The sequence below is a fragment of the Thalassophryne amazonica genome, chromosome 8 (assembly GCF_902500255.1).
Source record: "Thalassophryne amazonica chromosome 8, fThaAma1.1, whole genome shotgun sequence".
In the NCBI taxonomy this organism is placed as follows: Eukaryota; Metazoa; Chordata; class Actinopteri; order Batrachoidiformes; family Batrachoididae; genus Thalassophryne; species Thalassophryne amazonica.
Genome location: NC_047110.1, coordinates 10,519,204 through 10,540,900, shown reverse-complemented (window position 1 = coordinate 10,540,900; position 21,697 = coordinate 10,519,204). Strand labels below are relative to the sequence as shown.

At 40.9% G+C, this 21,697-nt stretch overlaps 1 protein-coding gene across 1 annotated transcript in view; it reads right to left on the bottom strand.

Annotated features, from left to right (window-relative positions):
• Positions 1-21,697, bottom strand: part of asz1 (ankyrin repeat, SAM and basic leucine zipper domain containing 1) — a 265,510-nt gene that overhangs the window by 235,946 nt on the left and 7,867 nt on the right. The window contains 2 exon segments of the mRNA XM_034175985.1: positions 3,720-3,831; positions 18,106-18,228. Coding sequence (XP_034031876.1) covers positions 3,720-3,831; positions 18,106-18,228 — 235 coding nt within the window.

The window sequence follows — 21,697 nt, the reverse complement described above, 5'->3', positions numbered from 1 at the left end:
TGGTACTACGAGGTCCCTAAGATAAGATGGGACCTGATTATTCAAAACCTTATAAGTAAGAAGAAGAATTTTAAATTCTATTCTAGAATTAACAGGAAGCCAATGAAGAGAGGCCAATATGGGTGAGATATGCTATCTCCTTCTAGTCCCCGTTAGTACTCTAGCTGCAGCATTTTGAATTAACTGAAGGCTTTTTAGGGAACTTTTAGGACAACCTGTTTTAACTCCTGTTAAAAGTCATTGTGTTTCCGTCAGGGGTGTTAATATTTGGAATAATTGTCCTGATAATATTAAAATACTTGGTATATTGGTTGGTTTTAAAAGATTTTACAAAAATAATATATTTACCCGTTATAGGTTGAATGATTAGGTTTACATTTTGTCACTGTTCAATCTTACTTGTTTGGTTGTTTTTTAAATTTTGTGATTAATGTTATGTGTCGACGAGGAGCGGACCTGCGTCTGACGGAACCCAGCGCTAAAATAACCACAAAGCGGTTCCAATAACAAAAACAATTTATTTATTCACCCGCTGGTGCATAACAAAGTGTAAAAACTAAAATAGCGTCATTATGGTGGAGTGAAGGCTGGCACGCTCTCCAGCGCCCAAAAGGATCGAAGCCCGGCGCTTCTGGACTCACAATCACCGCCAAACACCCCCCAGGTGGACACGACAAACCGACTCTCTGCGAAGGATAGAAGAGGTGAGGTAAGTCAGCAGTTACAACTAATATCCTTCAAAAGACACACACCATCAGCAACACATTCAGGTCTGTATTTTAAGCTTTATGCAAATGAGAAGCCTCTCACAACAGGTGGAGGATCACTTGTCCGCACGCCACAGCAGTGAGAAGCGAGCTGCACAATTCTCATCACAATTCAAATATACTGCGTAACAAAATACCAAGTTACTATCAACAAGTAGTCAAACAATTAATCACCTCTGATGTGTGCTGACAGCATGTGTCCCTCACCCTTCCTGCTTCACAGGCTCGATGTGTCAAACCCAGGCACGGTCCTCAGCGTCTCACAAATGAACATCACAAGGTCGAGTTCCCGGCAATTCTGCTTGAATCACACATGACTTAAATGCAGAACGCCATCCAATTATCTGCTTCAGCTGAAAGTCTTTAAGGCTGCACGTGAGCACCATTCACAGGTGCTGCACATGATGTTGATGAGGGTGAAGGACTCTTCAGCCAGCACCTTCTCCACACACAAATCAGTTTTCATGCCACCTGGAGAGCAAAGAAAAGAGAAGAACACCAAAATGTCCAGCCACACCCCCCAACACACAACAATTAAGTTAAATTGTTTATGCACTTTTTTCCTTTTCTTTTCTCTCTTTTCTTGTACAGCTATTATGACCATATGTGTAGGTGTGTATGTGTGAATATATATATATATTCTTTATTTTTAATGGTATAAGGGGAGGGTGCTTATAAGCTTTGCTTCTGCCTTCACCCTTTCGGCCACACGGGTGTTCGTACGTTGTTTCTTTTATGTTTTCTTATTGCCTTTGTTGTTGCTCAGCTGTGTGCCAGATAAATAAATAAATTCAATTCAACTAATAAGCCAACAATAAGCCACCCGAATTAAAGGAGAAATACTGCTTTTAACAAACTGGACCTCATTTCTGATATAAAATACGGTCATTTACTCACCAATATAGGTTTGGTGTGATTAGAAGTCCATACTTCAAACGACGTGTTCAGTTCAAATCTGAAGCAAAGATTTTTCTTCTACTAAGGTGGATTAGAACTTTTTGTGGTACACAGCACAAACTATTGGACAGGAGGAACCTAGCAGTCAATGTGACTCACTGATTGAAAATGCAGGTCTTTCAACCAGACGTGTGGTGCTGTGACATGTCAATCATCTGTGTCCAATCAGATTTCAGGAGAGTCCAGTGAAACCCCAGCCTCTGCTCTAGCTCCCCCCATGCCAGGAAGTGTTTGACATTTGAACACTTCCTGTTTCACTGTGACTGGGAATTCGGCATTTCCTGTTTGAGTGTGAGCTTGCCACTGACTTCACACGAGATTCCATGGGATCTCGTCTGTCAATCCAGGAAGTGACATTTGAACATTTCCTGTTTTACTGTGGATTTGAAAATTGACACTTCCTGTTTAGTACACCCTGTACCATGAGTGAGCTTCACGCGGCTGCGCGACGCTTCGCTCATATTACTCACAGACATATGCTCTTTGGGGTTTTAGCGGGGCAAAACTAAGATAAAGCGAAATAAAACAATGAACCATCGAAGCAGTGAGTCGGATCAATGCTTCATTAGTTTAAAGCAAAGCCACGCCGTGCTCTACTTGGGGAAAGTCTGCCAATGTTCCCACGAAGATAGGGAGGAGAAGGACCGTGACTCATGGCAAGCAGTAAACAGAGCAGAGAGGAAGGAAAATTCACACAGTCCCTTCCTCCAGGCGCCATCCACGCTGACATTGCTGCTGCTTTGATTAGCACAGAATGGGATGTTGCTTTGACAGTGAGAGTATCATATTTCGGCCCAAAAACACACATGACACCACGTGCGCACGTATGTGTGGTTAAATTTTCCAAATGGCAGAATTCCGTCGTGGTGACGGAGAATGTTAACCCATGTGCCATACCTACCTTATTGTATTCAAGGGTGCGGTGACAGAGTCGCTTCGAAATCCAACCACTCACAGCTTGTTTAACAAATCAACTCGCTTCGGTTTCATTTACGGGAATGGCGACCTCCATTATTGCAAAACACTACAGAATTCTTTGGTTTTCAACCGATTTGTGTCAAAGTAAAGCATTAAAATAAATCACTTTTCACCTGGCACAGCCTGGTGATGTGCGAGCTGACACAATCGCTCCAGCCCGTAGCAAAGGCGATATATGTTTTTATGTATTTCCACGTGAGAACAGCACACACATGCACGCGCCTCAAGGTGGACAGTTGTGATGTCTTGTCTGTCACAACACGGTACGTGTTTCCCAGCCGTGACTTGCAGGTCGACTGATCCCAAAAGCTGCTGCTGTTTGCAGACACACCCTGTGTTCTCTGTGTTTTTAATTTAACACGTCGTGTGCAGTGAACCGCCATTTCCATCTGTCAGTGAGAGACTGGCCGGCGATCAGCTGAGAGGCGCCTTGCTGTGATGTGTGCACTCATACGTCACTGGCCGCTCCCCATGTGATCTTATCTGTACATAATTATCAGCATGTCATGCAAATGTGCCCCCTCCCCCCGCATGCCACGTGTTGCGGGGGGCCCACTTAATTGACATATGTGTTGTTTGGTAACGCCGCACTCGTGTTGCACTTAGATAATTTTCACAGACAGCGGTCATCTGCACTCTACTCTCATGCTGGGAGAGTGAATAGCCCCGCCTTTTCTAAGTGATCAGCGAGCGATGTTGAATGTTCATGTGTGGCACCTGGAATTTGGCCGACACCTGTCGAGGAGAGGGTCAAATGGGCACTTGCAGGGCACTCGCTGTCTTTTGGCAGCTGGTGTGCGAACTGATGTGGCGAGAGCTGTACGAGGCCTTTGAGGCGGCTCCAATTTTTCCACTAGTGGCATGCGATTCCTCCTTCATTCGCCAGTCGGGTACAATCATGTAATGTGTGAAGGTGGCTTTACAAATGGACCCATTTCAAACTGAACCATTTATCATACAACATTAAGAGTAAGTGTGCTATGTTTAAATTTCCATGATAACATCTGTACCCCTCACCTGTCCACAATGTTGGGATCAGCACTTCTGGAAAGCAAAAGCTCCACACAGTGAGCAATTTTGTCTTCAGTGGCAGAAGCTGAGCAGCTGGCCATTAACAAAGTCTGCTCATCTGTGGACAATAACACATTAGATGCCTGTTTGCAACATGTTTGCGTTCTATTAAACTTACAAAGAAAACAATTGAGATCACAGGTTTACATACACCTTGGGACAAGGTTCGAGTTGTGAGTCACAATATCATGACAAAATCACAAAAATTATTAACTCTGTGAAAATAGCTTGCAAACAGATCATTCTGATGTGACATTTTCTCAGGAATTCAATTTTGGAATACAAAATACAAAATCTCTAACCAGTTAAGTGCTACAAGCCTTGACTTACAGATACTTTTCAAATTTCAGATAAGAATGATCTGTTTGCAAGCTAATTTCACGGAGTTAATAGCTTTGTGATTCTAGAGTCATCTGAGAGTAAGTGCCAGCCACGATCCTGAGCTTTTGTTATCTTTCTTAGGCATGATAAATTCACATTTCAGTCATCTAAAATAAAGAAAAAACATACTTTAAAATTTAGGTTGATGAAGAATTCATACCTGTAGATGCTTACTAACTGTAGCTAGTTAAATGGTGTTTTATTCTTTCAGTGCAACTATTAAAAACTCCACTATTGCTATATTATCCATCATGAATTTTGTTATCCATCCAGGGTTCTAGCTAGCGCAAACTTCCGTTATGGCCCATTACGCTAAAATTTTGGACCGTTACGCTTATTTTCAATACAGCGCCTGTAATCAACCGTTTCTGCAGCGCGGCTCCAGTTTGAAACCATTGAAACGCTTCAAGCCACTGAATCAATCAATCAATCAATCAATTTTTTTTTATATAGCGCCAAATCACAACAAACAGTTGCCCCAAGGCGCTTTATATTGTAAGGCAAGGCCATACAATAATTATGTAAAACACCAACGGTCAAAACGACCCCCTGTGAGCAAGCACTTGGCTACAGTGGGAATCAAAGCAATTCTTCGATTCAATGGCTTGTGGCTCTTTGATTCGCTGCTCTTCAGAAGCGGTAAGTCCGCTTCTTAACCCCTCTGAAAGCCAGAATTTTTGCCAGGGGTTATACAACCCCTGGCAAAAATTATGGAATCACCGGCCTCGGAGGATGTTCATTCAGTTGTTTAATTTTGTAGAAAAAAAGCAGATCACAGACATGACACAAAACTAAAGTCATTTCAAATGGCAACTTTCTGGCTTTAAGAAACACTATAAGAAATCAGGAAAAAAAAGATTGTGGCAGTCAGTAACGGTTACTTTTTTAGACCAAGCAGAGGGGAAAAAATATGGAATCACTCAATTCTGAAATGGAATCATGAAAAACAAAAGAACGCTCCAACACATCACTAGTATTTTAACATCTTGCAGTCTCTGAGGCATGGACTTAATGAGTGACAAACAGTACTCTTCATCAATCTGGCTCCAACTTTCTCTGATTGCTGTTGCCAGATCAGCTTTGCAGGTTGGAGCCTTGTCATGGACCATTTTCTTCAACTTCCACCAAAGGTTTTCAATTGGATTAAGATCCGGATTATTTGCAGGCCATGACATTGACCCTATGTGACTTTTTGCAAGGAATGTTTTCACAGTTTTTGCTCTATGGCAAGATGCATTATCATCTTGAAAAATGATTTCATCATCCCAAACATCCTTTCAATTGATGGGATAAGAAAAGTGTCCAAAATATCAACGTAAACTTGTACATTTATTGATGATGTAATGACAGCCATCTCCCCAGTGCCTTTACCTGAAGACAGCCCCATATCATCAATGACTGTGGAAATTTACATGTTCTCTTCAGGCAGACATCTTTATAAATCTCATTGGAACGGCACCAAACAAAGGTTCCAGCATCATCACCTTGCCCAATGCAGATTCGAGATTCATCACTGAATATGACTTTCATCAAGTCATCCACAGTCCACGATTGCTTTTCCTTAGCCCATTGTAACCTTGTTTTTTTTCTGTTTAGGTGTTAATGATGGCTTTCGTTTAGCTTTTCTGTATGTAAATCCCATTTCCTTTAGGCGGTTTCTTACAGTTCGGTCACAGACGTTGACTAGTTTCCTCCCATTCGTTCCTCATTTGTTTTGTTGTGCATTTTCGATTTTTGAGACATATTGCTTTAAGTTTTCTGTCTTCACGCTTTGATGTCTTCCTTGGTCTACCAGTATGTTTGTCTTTAACAACCTTCCCATGTTGTTTGTATTTGGTCCGGAGTTTAGACACAGCTGACTGTGAACAACCAACATCTTTTGCAACATTGCGTGATGATTTACCCTCTTGTAAGAGTTTGATAATCCTCTCCTTTGTTTCAATTGACATCTCTCCTGTTGGAGCCATGATTCATGTCAGTCCACTTGGTGCAACAGCTCTCCAAGGTGTAAACACTCCTTTTTAGATGCAGACTAACGAGCAGATCTGATTTGATGCAGGTGTTAGTTTTGGGGATGAAAATCAATCAATTTTTTTATATAGCGCCAAATCACAACAAACAGTTGCCCCAAGGCGCTTTATATTGTAAGGCAAGGCCATACAATAATTATGTAAAACCCCAACGGTCAAAACGACCCCCTGTGAGCAAGCACTTGGCTACAGTGGGAAGGAAAAATTTACAGGGTGATTCCATAATTTATTCCTCAGAATTGAGTGATTCCATAGTTTTTCCCCTCTGCTTGGTCTAAAAAAGTAACCGTTACTGACTGCCACAATTTTTTTTCCTGATTTCTTATAGTGTTTCTTAAAGCCAGAAAGTTGCCATTTGAAATGACTTTAGTTTTGTGTCATGTCTGTGATCTGCTTTTTTTCTACAAAATTAAACAACTGAATGAACATCCTCCGAGGCCAGTGATTCCATAATTTTTGCCAGGGGTTTTATATCAAGAGTCACTTTTGTGTGGATTAAAGTCACTAACCGGGACTCTTGTCTTGTTGCAGTCGAGAAACGAGAATCGTCCTCCGTTCCGCACAGCTTCAAACTCTGTGCGGCTCTCTCTCTGCTGAGACAGAATCCGCTCGGAATTAATAACTTCAAAACGAATTGCCGCTTTAAATAAAATGACACCTCTTACAAATGTTGCAATACAGACAATAAACTACAGTGGACTAAAATGTTTTTTCCTCCCAAAATGAGACGTCCTGCATTATTTATAAACCTGACCTGCAGCACATCTGCAAGAGCTCAGCTCATATGTATGGAAAGCCATTCATGCCAATAATAATGTCTGAAAGGAAATGCTTTTGACAAAAACTAACAGATTTTATTTCTGTTTATGTCCAGAGATCAAGGATCCACCATGTAGAGTTTATTATGTCCCGAGTTTAAGGATCCAGTAACCAATTTCATATTTACTTTAAGACTCAATAAAATGTTGTTCAATTTCAATTTAATCAGCTTATAAAGTGCCAAATTACAACAAATTGCTGTCTCAAGGTGCCTCACACAGAACAGTTCAACATAAAAAATTAAAATAAATAAATAAAAGTAAAAAAAATTCAAACACCTAATTAAAAACAGACCTTTATTAAAAAATAAACCTTTTTAAAAAATAAATATAAAAATACATACATGGTCACTGGATCCTTGATCTCTGGACATAAATAAAAATAATAATAAAATCTGTACATGGCCACTTGATCCTTGATCTGTGGACATAAAAATAAACTAAATCTGTAGTTTTTGTCAAAAGCATTTCCTTTCAGATATTAATGACACAAATGTAACTCCAAAGCCCCTGAGCTGTGCTCATGCAGCCACCTGCACTGCAAGTCAGCATCAATGTACTCAACAAAAATATAAACGCAACACTTTTGGTTTTGCTCACATTTTGTATAAGATGAACTCAAAGATCTAAAACTTTTTCCATATACACAATATCACCATTTCCCTCAAATATTGTTCACAAACCAGTCTAAATCTGTGATAGTGAGCACTTCTCCTTTGCTGAGATAATCCATCCCACCTCACAGGTGTGCCATACCAAGATGCTGATTAGACACCATGATTAGTGCACAGGTGTGCCTTAGACTGTCCACAATGAAAGGCCACTCTGAAAGGTGCAGTTTTGTTTTATTGGGGGGAATACCAGTCAGTATCTGGTGTGACCACCATTTGCCTCATGCAGTGCAACACATCTCCTTCGCATAGAGTTGATCAGGTTGTCAATTGTGGCCTGTGGAATGTTGGTCCACTCCTCTTCAATGGCTGTGCGAAGTTGCTGGATATTGGCAGGAACTGGTAAACGCTGTCATATACGCCGGTCCAGAGCATCCCAAACATGCTCAATGGGTGACATGTCCGGTGAGTATGCCGGCCATGCAAGAACTGGGACATTTTCAGCTTGCAAGAACTGTGTACAGATCCTTGCAACATGGGGCCGTGCATTATCCTGCTGCAACATGAGGTGATGTTCTTGGATGTATGGCACAACAATGGGCATCAGGATCTCGTCACGGTATCTCTGTGCATTCAAAATGCCATCAATAAAATGCACCTGAGTTCTTCGTCCATAACAGACACCTGCCCATACCATAACCCCACCGCCACCATGGGCCACTCGATCCACAACACTGACATCAGAAAACCGGTCACCCACACGACGCCACACACGCTGTCTGCCATCTGCCCTGGACAGTGTGAACCGGGATTCATCCGTGAAGAGAACACCTCTCCAATGTGCCAAACGCCAGCGAATGTGAGCATTTGCCCACTCAAGTCGGTTATGACGACGAACTGGAGTCAGGTCGAGACCCCGATGAGGACGACGAGCATGCAGATGAGCTTCCCTGAGACGGTTTCTGACAGTCTGTGCAGAAATTCTTTGGTTATGCAAACCGATTGTTTTAGCAGCTGTCCGAGTGGCTGGTCTCAGACGATCTTGGAGGTGAACATGCTGGATGTGGAGGTCCTGGGCTGGTGTGGTTACACGTGGTCTGCGGTTGTGAGGCTGGTTGGATGTACTGCCAAATTCTCTGAAACGCCTTTGGAGACGGCTTATGGTAGAGAAATGAACATTCAATACACGAGCAACAGCTCTGGTTGACATTCCTGCTGTCAGCATGCCAATTGCACGCTCCCTCAAATCTTGCGACATCTGTGGCATTGTGCTGTGTGATAAAACTGCACCTTTCAGAGTGGCCTTTTATTGTGGGCAGTCTAAGGCACACCTGTGCACTAATCATGGTGTCTAATCAGCATCTTGATATGGCACACCTGTGAGGTGGGATGGATTATCTCAGCAAAGGAGAAGTGCTCACTATCACAGATTTAGTCTGGTTTGTGAACAATATTTGAGGGAAATGGTGATATTGTGTATGTGGAAAAAGTTTTAGATCTTTGAGTTCATCTCATATAAAATGGGAGCAAAACCAAAAGTGGTGCGTTTATATTTTTGTTGAGTGTAATTTCTAAAGAACGGATGACGTCTCATTTTGGGAGGAAAAAAAAAACGTTTTGGTGTATTGTAGTTTGTTGTTTGTATTACAGCGTTTGGAAAGCAGATGCTTCGTTGCTTCAAGCACAGCCGCTGCAGAAGCGGTTGACTGCAGACCCACTGCAGGGTCTGCAAGCAACGTAGAGAAATGACAGATTTCCCGATCTTCAAAAACAACGGCCACTCTGAAGGACTGATAAGCAAAAAGGCTATTGATGTCGGTGGATCAAATCATTTCTTAACGATTCTCAATACCCAACCCTCGTCACATAACTCTTCACCAAACTAACTTCATCACTTGAGCTATCAAAACACAACAAATCTATAACACTAACAACACTGCTAAACCAACATGTACTACAATGATAATAAAAAAAAAAAACCCAAACTCCCATAATGACCTTGTACACTAACCTGTGCCAAATCAACATGCAGATCCACCTTGGATTTGCTGTGGCGACCCTGAGTGCAAACAAGGGAGCAGCCGAAGGGACTTACTTACACTATAAGGTGTACTATTGTTGAAAAAGTACTGTTATGCAAGCTTTGGGAAATACTTTTGTGCTCAGTATGACGGCTAACTGATTGCGTTGTGCCTGTAAGCTGTTGCAATAATGTCTGCAAAAACCAGATTTGTTTATCATTCTTGTTCCTGATGTCATGCATCTTTATCCTTCTTAACTTCAGGTGATTTTCATCGTTATTTTGGAGCATAAGAACAAAATGTGTGACTGTTGCTTTAGAGCAATTACAAACATAATAAAATAACACAAAAATCAATGTTTGCTTTGTTGTATAATACTCATGTTTGTATTTCTCAGACATATGCACAGTGACCAGCTTGTTCTGGACGATGTCGGGCAGCTGAAACTTGAAATCTGTCGTCGTTATATAATTTGCAGAAAAGTTATGTTTTGATAAAACACCTTATAATGCATTACATATGTCACATATAAACATATTTTGGGGTTAATTACTTTGTGCAGAGCTGAAATAAACAGTGTGAGAATGCTTTCCGAAATATCAAGTGTGAAAATTTGTGTTTGTCCAAAATTAACTGTAGTGTCCATAGACAATGATATTACATTACAGAAATCTATGTACTACAGCATTATTTCTGTGTTTTATGTTGGCATTCACTTGAAATAGTGTAGAAACACAGCAAATACGAGGTCTGTGAGAAAACTATCCGACCTTTTTATTTTTTCAAAAACTATATGGATTTGAATCATGTGAGCTTGCATCAGACAAGCTTGAACCTTCGTGCGCATGTGTGAGTTTTTTCACGCCTGTCGGTTGCATCATTCGCCTGTGGGCAGGCTTTGTGTGAGCACTGGTCCACCCCCCTCATCGGATTTTTATCGTTTAGGAATGGCAGAGTGACTGCCGCTTTGTTCCATGAAAAGTTTTTCAGAATCTCTTCCAGACAGCCGCATGGAAACCATTTGGAAGATTCAGATGGCTTTCGGTGAAGATTCTATCGGTATCACACGGATTAAGGACCATTAAAACTGGATTAAAAATGGCCCACCGTGTTGGAAACCATTCGTAAGATTCAGACGGCTTTCGGTGGCTTTTCAGTAGAGTGAGTATCCGAGAAATTGTTTAACAGCTGTGCATGTTCCAACTTGTCCTGTGAGACTTCCAATACGGAGGTGTTGTTTGTCCCGCGCCATGAGCGGCTGTGTCCCGAAGTGCGAATCTGTCCGCACGTCTTTCATTACAAAATCTCCTTTAACAGTGGAATGTGCCGATAAAGTGCTGATCCCGACCTCTTCTGAAACTTCTCTGCTAGTCACACGACGTCCTGCATCAACAGAGCCTTAAATTTGGAAGTGATCTGCTCGTTCCAGCCTGTCGATGGCCGCTCGGGGTGCAGCGCGCCCTCCGCCGCTGTGAGCCGTTTTTAATCCAGTTTTATTATTGTGAACACCCCTTTTCTACTTTTTTTTAATAATAGCCCAATTTCATAGCCTTAAGAGTGTGCATATCATGAATGCTTGGATTTGTGAGAATCTACTGAATCTACTGGTACCTTGTTTCCCATGTAACAATAAGAAATATACTCAAAACCTGGATTAATCGTTTTAGTCACATAGCACTACTATTATTCTGAACACTACTGTAAGTGTGATGTTGTGTAATGATGACTCATTTTTAAGTGAAAACTGTCAATTTTGATGCAGTCACAGTAAAAGCAGCAGCTCTGTGAAGGTTTCTGTGAACCTGCACGACCATGAGTCAGAAATGCAGCCTGTCAATAACTATCTCTGCTCAAGGTTCAGCTTTGTGCACAGTTAATTATGAGTGTTGTTATCAATCAAATCTAAAAAAATACATCTGCTGCCAGGGGGAAAACCGTCTTGGATACATTCCTTTTCGCAGAAAGCTGAGAGGGGCAACGAGCAGCAGCAGTGCACACACACACTCACACACACACACGCACAGTCCAGCTCCTCAAAACAACCCAAAAAAAAAAAAAAAAAAACGCCACAAAACAACAAAAGGGGTAAAATGCTGAACATGCCAGACTCACCGTGCTATATTGTTTTCAAAATGTAAACTCCACATGAACAAAGAAGAGCGCGTGTGCATGCAAAGCCGGCTCCAGCGTCTCTCACAATCATGGGACGTTAAATAATGTCCATTAATTCCTGTAAATAATGTATTCAGACTTTTTCCAATGTGCAAATCCATCTCTGTGTCCAGGCAGTCTGTTAAAAACAGTGTCAGATCAGATGTCCCGACCTCCATGTACACAGCTTCAGTAAACAGCACGTCTCCACACTTTAGGTTCCAAAATCCACCACTCTGAAAATGTTAACAGTTTCAGGGTGAAGTGTGTCATCTCCTCTCTGTAAATCCAAGCCATCACTTTTGAACGGCAGCTCGGAAACTTCGTTTTTGGATGGAGCAGGTTTGTTTCCCTCTGTCTGTCAGTCACTGAGAGGTTTCTGTTTTGCTAATTAGGACGTCACACACTGAAAAATGCAGAGAACTGTTGAGTAAAACGTTTTCCAGAAATGCACCTGCTAACGCTCAGAGAGAAAGGAATAAAATACATCAGACATCACTAATTATTAGCACATGCAGTATGTGCAGAGACACAATCATGAGTACTTTAATGTTGTCTTACTAACTGGCACATTAAAAACGTGAGACAAGTCCTTTAAACTCAAAACTGGTTTATCAGTAGCCGACAGTGTACCGAGTCAGTACTAAAAGTTAGCAGTTATGTGTAACTTCTGCTAGATTTTTTTTTAGTGGTTTATCGGATTTGCGTTAAAAAAGTTAACTTTCCAGTTAGTGGATTAGTGGTTATTAGTGGTAACCGAAGCTAACATTTCGGTTAGGTGTGCCCACCACTGACAATTATCATGCTGTTTAATCTGTATCTTGATATGCCACACTTGTGATGTGGGATGGATTATCTCGGCAAAGGAGAAGTGCTCACCAACACAGATTTAGACAGATTTGTGAACAGTATTTCAGAGAAATAGATCTTTTGTGTATACAGAAAATGTTTTAGATATTTGAGTTCAGATTATGAAAAATGGGAGCAAAAACAAAAGTGTTGCATTTTTGCTTTGTGTACTTTCTGTTCATTCATTCCACTCATGCACTGTTTCTTTCTCTTTTTGCTCTGTATGCACCACTCTGCATTTAATCATTAGTGATCGATCTCTGCTCCCCTCCACAGCATGTCTTTTTCCTGGTTCTCTCCCTCAGCCCCAACCAGTCCCAGCAGAAGACTGCCCCTCCCTGAGCCTGGTTCTGCTGGAGGTTTCTTCCTGTTAAAAGGGAGTTTTTCCTTCCCACTGTAGCCAAGTGCTTGCTCACAGGGGGTCGTTTTGACCGTTGGGGTTTTACATAATTATTGTATGGCCTTGCCTTACAATATAAAGCGCCTTGGGGCAACTGTTTGTTGTGATTTGGCACTATATAAAAAAAAAAATTGATTGATTGATTGATTGACTTAGACACTGCACCCAGGTTTTCAGGGCCAGAAGGACACACCAGAACATGAGGCCACTTAAACATTTTAAGTCAATGTTGCTCATCACTAATCACAATGTATCAATAACTAGAGTGCCAAAGGCTCTGTGGGTGACTGGCTCAATTAAAGTCAAAGGCAAAATGGCCATTTTCGGCATAAAAATGGACGCCATTTCCAAATGAATGAATCTTCGCAAATATTTTTGGGATGGGAACAATATCAATAATACAATAATATGCTTTTGGAGGGCGGTATGCATTTTCAGAGGCCCGACGTTCACGCCCAGTCACCCAAAGTGACAGATATTCGCCCGAGTTAGAGGGCGAATATCTGTCATTGCGGGCAACTGGCCGTGAACGGAGGGACTCAGAAAATGCATACCGCACGACAACAGCATATTATTTGCATTATTATCACTTTTTACTGAGATACACAACATGTAACGCGTACATAAAAAGTTGGCTCACTTAACTTTTGTCGTGTCGGCTGGCCCGCGCGCTGCTCTCCAAATTCGGCAATGGGTCCTCATCAAGCTGGCTGCTTTAGCTGATGTTCATTATCGTACTATCCATGAGAAAATCATCCGGAATATCCATATTGGGACCAAAACACACTTTTCGCCTTTTCATCTTTTCCTCTGCGGACAGTTTTTTTCCCCTCTGCGGACAGTGCTTGGGCTGCGCGCGCTATGACGTCATTTGTTTACGCACAGCGGGCGGGTATAGCCAGATAGCGTTGATGTAAATCTACGATACCGGCCTAGCAGCGCCCCGGTAAAGTGATAATAATGACCAATACTGTGCCATTGACAAATTTGAAAAAAAGTTAGTTTTGAGAAAATTGCCTTAAGTGCTCAAAATGGCTATTTTTGGCATTAAAATGGCCACCATTAGCAAATGGACAAATCTACGAATATGACTGTTAGACAGGAACAATGTCAATGACCCATATTATGCCGGAGCCAAATTAGAAAAAAGTTAGACAGTTTCTGAGATATCGCAATAAACGGAGTACAACGACAATGCCGATGACTACGACGGACACTGTGCCATGACATGGGCAGTGGTTGGCACAGTTCTGATAATCCCATAACCGATAATTATCAAAGATAATGTTTTCATTATCGAATTATCTTTGTAGATAACTTTAAAAACCATTATCAGACTAATTATCTTGCGATCGATTTTTGTCCGATAATTTTTAGACCAATAACGTGGTAAATAAAGCTGAACAGCTACAAATATTTATAAAACTCAAAATCAGTTGAGCATCTAACTCTTGAATATTTCGTAGCAGATGTGTAGTTCTACCCTCTGCAAAACAGAGAAGAGCTGCTTTAAGAAGAAAGCACTCTAACCTCTGCAGACAAAGGAGAACTGGTCCCCCCCCAAAAACTAATTTCTCTTAACCCCATACTGAAATGCGGGCAATATCACCCAAGTCATCCAGAAGCATACATTTTTAACTTATGGTTCAACTTTTAACCAAACTAATTTCGGACAAGTTATTTAAATTAATGTCATGTCTGAAGTTTTATAAAGTGAAAATATCAGATATATGTTTTAGTTTTAAAGTAATGTGCTAATTTTTAAGGTTTTAGTGTGGATATATGCTGTCCAGCAGTGCATTATAGGTAGGATAGGGTAATCTTAGTACTTTCACGGCATAAGAAATGCATTTGAAACACTCTGATCAGGCTCTACGGACAACAGCATTAAACTCTAGTGCCTAAAACTTTCATGAATATATTCTCTGGGTTTATAGACGTTGTCATTGTGTCTGCATTTATTAAATTCCACGCATCTTAAATGTAGCAGACACAGATTATCTGGAATTTTGTTTTGGCAACTTTTCAAGGTCTCTATTGCCATCTACTGGCCAGTAGTGTTCATTTAGCCTATTGACGTATCCCATAATCCCTTGCGTGCCAGAGAGTTGCTACAGTCAACACAATGACATTTGTAAATGAATATATTACACTACAAAAATGTTATTTTTTTTAATGCTTTTCGACACGTTAATAACAGACTGCTGCATGATACCCTGAAAACCTGCTAAAACAATTATAACAAATAATCCGTGTCTGTTACGTTTAATCTGCGTGGAATTTAATGAACACAAACCGAATTTCAGACATATTATATATATACACTCAACAAAAATATGAACGCAACACTTTTGGTTTTGCTCCCATTTTGTATGAGATGAACTCAAAGATCTAAAACTTTTTCCACATACACAATATCACCATTTCCCTCAAATATTGTTCACAAATCAGTCTAAATCTGTGATAGTGAGCACTTCTCCTTTGCTGAGATAATCCATCCCACCTCACAGGTGTGCCATATCAAGATGCTGATTAGACACCATGATTAGTGCACAGGTGTGACTAATCTGTCCACAATAAAAGGCCACTCTGAAAGGTGCAGTTTTATCACACAGCACAATGCCACAGATGTCGCAAGATTTGAGGGAGCGTGCAACTGGCATGCTGACAGCAGGAATGTCAACCAGACAAAGGCAAAGACAAGTGCAGGCTCATTGTTTGGGTCTGTTGTCTCTTTTGATGCTACCAGAAGCGATAGTGGTGTTAAAACTCAAATCCAGTTTGTTAATAGTTGTAAATGTACCAGAGACAATACTGGAATTTATCGGTTATCTGTAACTTTTGATACATTTTTGGGTGGTTTATCGTTTTATCTTTATCAAAGATAACTTTACAGTTATCTGTTTATCTGTTATCGAAGTTAATTTTTTGGTTATCTGTGCTCACCACTGGACATGGGTAACTCAAAAACCCTGAGGAGTCCAAATTAATTTTTTTTCCAATTTAATTATAAATTTTGTCAAATATTTCTGATTGGACTAAGAGGTGTGTAAGTGTTTGTCTCGGCCACACCACCTTAAACTCAGAAATATTTATACCTCTAATTCTAACATATAGTGGTCAGATATCAAATTTTGAATGTGTACAGTAGTGTTCAGAATAATAGTAGTGCTATGTGACTAAAAAAAATTAATCCAGGTTTTGAGTATAATTCTCAATTTATTGTTACATGGGAAACAAGGTACCAGTAGATTCAGTAGATTCTCACAAATCCAACAAGACCAAGCATTCATGATATGCACACTCTTAAGGCTATGAAATTGGGCTATTATTTTAAAAAAAAGTATAAAAGGGGGTGTTCACAATAATAGCAGCATCTGCTGTTGACGCTACAAACTCAAAACTATTATGTTCAAACTGCTTTTTTAGTAATCCTGTGAATCACTAAACTAGTATTTCGCTGTATAACCACAGTTTTTCAAGATTTCTTCACATCTGTGAGGTATTAATTTTGTTGGTATGGAACCAAGATTTTGCTCATTTACTAGTGTGCTTGGGGTCATTGTCTTGTTGAAACACCCATTTCAAGGGCATGTCCTCTTCAGCATAAGGCAACATGACCTCTTCAAGTATTTTGACATATCCAAACTGATCCATGATACCTGGTATGCCATATATATAGGCCCAACACCATAGTAGGAGAAACATGCCCATATCATGATGCTTGCACCACCATGCTTCACTGTCTTCACTGTGAACTGTGGCTTGAATTCAGAGTTTGGGGGTCGTCTCACAAACTGTCTGCGGCCCTTGGACCCAAAAAGAACAATTTTACTCTCATCAGTCCACAAAATATTCCTCCATTTCTCTTTAGGCCAGTTGATGTGTTCTTTGGCAAATTGTAACCTCCTCTGCACGTCTTTTATTTAACAGAGGGACTTTGCGGGGGATTCTTGCAAATAAATTAGCTTCACACAGGCGTCTTCTAACTGTCACAGTACTTATAGGTAACTCCAGACTGTCTTTGATCATCCTGGAGCTGATCAGTGCGTGAGCCTTTGCCATTCTGGTTATTCTTCTATCCATTTTGATGGTTGTTTTCCGTTTTCTTCCACGCATCTCTGTTTTTTTTGTCCATTTTAAAGCACTGGAGATCATTGTAGATGCACAGCCTATAATTTTTTGCACCTGCATATAGGTTTTCCCCTCTCCAATCAACTTTTAAATCAAACTACGCTGTTCTTCTGACCAATGTCTTGAATGTCCCATTTTCCTCAGGCTTTCAAAGAGAAAAGCATGTTCAACAGGTGCTGGCTTCATCCTTAAATAGTGGACACCTGATTCACACCTGTTTGTTCCAAAATATTGATGAACTCACTGACTGAATGCCACACTACTATTATTGTGAACACCCCCTTTTCTACTTTTTTTACTAATAGCCTAATTTCATAGCCTTAAGAGTGTGCATATCATGAATGCTTGGTCTTGTTGGATTTGTAAGAATCTATTGGTACCTTGTTTTCCATGTAACAATAAGAAACATACTCAAGACCTGGATTAATGTTTTAGTCACATAGTACTACTATTATTCTGAACACTACTGTATTTGCATGTATCTTCAAGTCATTGTGTGACCAATAAACATCCCATGTGGTTAACCAATACTGCCACCAATTAGCAGCATTGGTAAGCAGTATGATTTGAGAGAACCCTGCAGGAGAGACAGGTCAAGTGAGACAAAGTATGAATGAGACTACTTTTATGTTAAGGAATCATATGTGAAAATTTTCAAGGGAATCTAAGAGAATCTGATCTTGGTTTGGCCCCGATTATTTGGCATAGAAAAAAATAAGAAGTCAATCCAATGTCGGCCCCGAGTCCCACTGTGCAAGGAACACTGTGATTTTTCTCAGGACAAAGTGTAAAGATCAAGCAGATACCAACACTTGAGCAAAGTTAAAAAATTAAAAAATAACAAGAAATATTCTCAACACAACATTAATAAAATATCTCCGATTTGGTCTTGTTTATAGAGCTAAGTGCCCCTCAAGGCTAGAAACAGATGTCTGACCTTTGCTGAAGTTGGCACTGGCTCCTCTGTCCAGTAAGAGTTTGGTCAGGTCATAATTAGCAACACTGACAGCACACATCAGAGGAGTCCACTCACAGTCAAGCTTGGTCTCCACATCTATACCTGCCCACAAAAGATTCACCCAAAAATCAATCAATCAATCAACTTTTTTCTTATAAAGCGCCAAATCACAACAAACAGTTGCCCCAAGGCGCTCGCAAAAACATTATTACACAAAATTAAAATCTGCCTACTTCACTCCAGTGGTGTCGAGTTCTTTCATGTACTTTCACTGCATTTCAAGTATCTTCTAAATATATAACATTTAAGCCTAACTGCAAAAATACATGTCATTGACAAAACAAAAGCAAAATACATTAAGATATACGAGGGCTGTCAAAGTATAGGTCCTTTTTATTTTTTTCAAAAACTATATGGATTTCATTCATATGTTTTTACATCAGACATGCTTGAACCCTCGTGCGCATGCGTGAGTTTTTCCACGCCTGTCGGTGACGTCATTCGCCTGTGAGCACTCCTTGTGGGAGGAGTCGAGTCGTCCAGCCCCTCGTCGGAATTCCTTTGTCTGAGAAGTTGCTGAGAGACTGGCGCTTTGTTTGATCAAAATTTTTTCTAAACCTGTGAGACACATCGAAGTGGACACGGTTAGAAAAATTAAGCTGGTTTTCGGTGAAAATTGTAACGGCTGATGAGAGATTTTGAGGTGATACTGTCGCTTTAAGGACTTCCCACGGAGAGAGACGTCGTGCAGCACTCCCAGGCGCCGTCGTCAGCCTGTTTCAAGCTGAAAACCTCCACATTTCAGGCTCTATTGATCCAGGACGTTGGGAGAGAACAGAGAAGTTTCAGAAGAAGTCGGTTTCAGCATTTTATCTGAATATTCCACTGTTAAAGGAGATTTTTTTTAATGAAAGACGTGCGGACGGGTCCACGCGTCGGGATGCAGCCGGCGCGGTGCGGCGGCACAGGAAAAACACTTCCGTGTTGATAACCATTTGTAAAATCCAGGCGGCTTTTGATGGCTTTCAGTGGAGTGAGTATCTGAGAAATTGTTTAACAGCTGGGCATGTTCCAACTTGTCCTTAAGGCTTCCAACAGAGGAGTTTTTCCTGTGGTGGAGCGTCGCGCCGGCTGCGAGCCGACCCTGCAATCCGTCCGCACGTCTTTCATTAAAACGTCTTTCGTTAAATCTCCTTTAACAGTGGAATATCCGGATAAAATGCTGAAACCGACTTCTTCTGATACTTCTCTGTTTTCTCACGATGTCCTGGATCAATAGAGCCTGAAATGTGGAGGTTTTCAGCTTGAAACAGGCTGATGACGGCGCCTGGGAGCGCTGCGCGACGTCCCGCTCCGTGGGAGGTCCTTAAAGCGACAGTATCACCTCAAAATCTCTCATCAGCCGTTAAAATTTTCACAGAAAACCAGCTTAATTTTTCGAACTGTGTCCACTTCGATGTGCCTCACAGGTTTAGAAAACATTTTGATCAAACAAAGTTCCAGTCTCTCAGCAACTTCTCAGACAAAGGAATTCCGACGAGGGGCTGGACGACTCCTCCCACAAGGAGTGCTCACAGGCGAATGACGTCACCGACAGGCGTGGAAAAACTCACGCATGCGCACGAGGGTTCAAGCATGTCTGACGTAAAAACATATGAATGAAATCCATATAGTTTTTGAAAAAAATAAAAAGGACCTATACTTTATTGACAGCCCTCGTATTCTCTACTCTTCATGCACCTATAAGGAAGATAAAATATTTTGCATTATATGGATCACTATGTGTATAGATGAAATACATTTGAACTTAAATAACATCATGCATCATACAATATACCTTTTTTACAACAGCAATTACACAATTCTAGGAAAACTCATGCTTATAATAGTTTTGCAAGCATTTATCCAACGCAAAGCATGTATGTTGCTAAACTGCCAACTGTTAGTCAATATTGAAGTTTGTCACATTCAACATTATGACTGTCTTGCTTCTACATATTAGGCCCATGGCATAGGTGTTAATATTACATGCATATGGTTAGACCCCATATACATGTACTTAAATGTTGCTGCCATATAGGTATTTTGCAAGGGAAAACTATGTGGATTACATTAAAACACCACCACATACCATTTTAGTAAAATGAAATACGTTTATTGTATTCTTTGACCCTCAAAACATAGGCCTAGACACATCGTTCATTATCCTATGTCCAATAGTTTTGATGGTAGATGGTAAAATATGATTTCGGCTAATGGCCCAAAATGGCCACTTTACTACCCAAATGACCACCTAAAGCAGTTCTAGGCATTGCCATTGGGTTCTATGACCATGGAAAACATGGGTATAGACAGATCATTTATGTCCCTACACTTGTTACTTTTCATCCCATGACAAAAAACAGCTTTTTCAGTAATGGCCAACTAAAATGGCCGCCACAGCCTTAAGCTGCGAGTCCCGCAAGTCCAGCCAACTTTTTTTTCCTTCTGAGACAACCCACTAACAGAAAATAATAACGGTGATTTGCTGGCTGAACTGGTACCGACCAACCCTACTGGCTCACGGCCTATGTGGTGTTACCTATAGCCTTTAGCTGCAGTATGTTGAATCAATCACTCAGTCAAGCTGAGTGAGCATTTTATATTTGTAAATTGTCTGATCCATTTTTATTTTTACCAAATAAATCTACACGTTTTTTTATTGTTACTGCTATGACTACAAGAACAGTCTCACCTTTAAATAACTTTTTCCCCCTAACTGTCTAGTAATCAGACCTTAAAGATAGCACAACTTTGTTTCATGTTTCTTTATATTTTAAGAAATATATTTCTTCACTTGATCCACATCAGGAACATTTCAACATTTGCTTTGCAGAGAACGTTGTGAACATAGATGCACTTCAATTCTTCCATTGATAGAGCTGAACACCAAAACCTGAAATCCAGAAGGAAGAAGAGAACATCTCTGCTCTTCAAAATGTGAGGAAGATGTCTCCAAAAACTCCACCAAGAGGTTGAAGTTGCAGAGGAGACCTTCATCTGGTTAAATGTCTTGAAGGTCCAGCTCACCTGCCATCTCTGAAAACCAACACCTACTGCTATGCTTCTAAATGTCTAAATAAAACAAAGGTGTTGTGTGGGCCGCTGAAGAGGAGGTACTGCTGGCCCACCACCACCAGTCAGCGCCCTGCTTGGAGTGCGGGCTTCAAGCATGAGAGGGCGCCGAGACAGAGAGTGACAGCTGTCACTCATTTACACCAGCTGTCACCAATCACCTGCATCTCTACAAAAGCCGGATCATTACTCCACCTCCTCGCCGAGAAAGTAATCTTCTCTGCTGTGATTATTGTTGTCTGAAAACAGAAGGTCTGTGTGCAGCCGTGTTCCTGCGGGGTCTATTGAAGGCTGGATTGGCGGACAGTAAGAGGACGACGGTCTTCGTCTCTCACTCCATCCAGGAAGAAGACCAACAGGAGCTGCACGGGTGACATTGTATCTGGAGGTGGAGGTTTTCCCTCCTTGAAGATCTGTAGAAAAAGGATTACTGGGTGTGTGGATACACACTCACCAT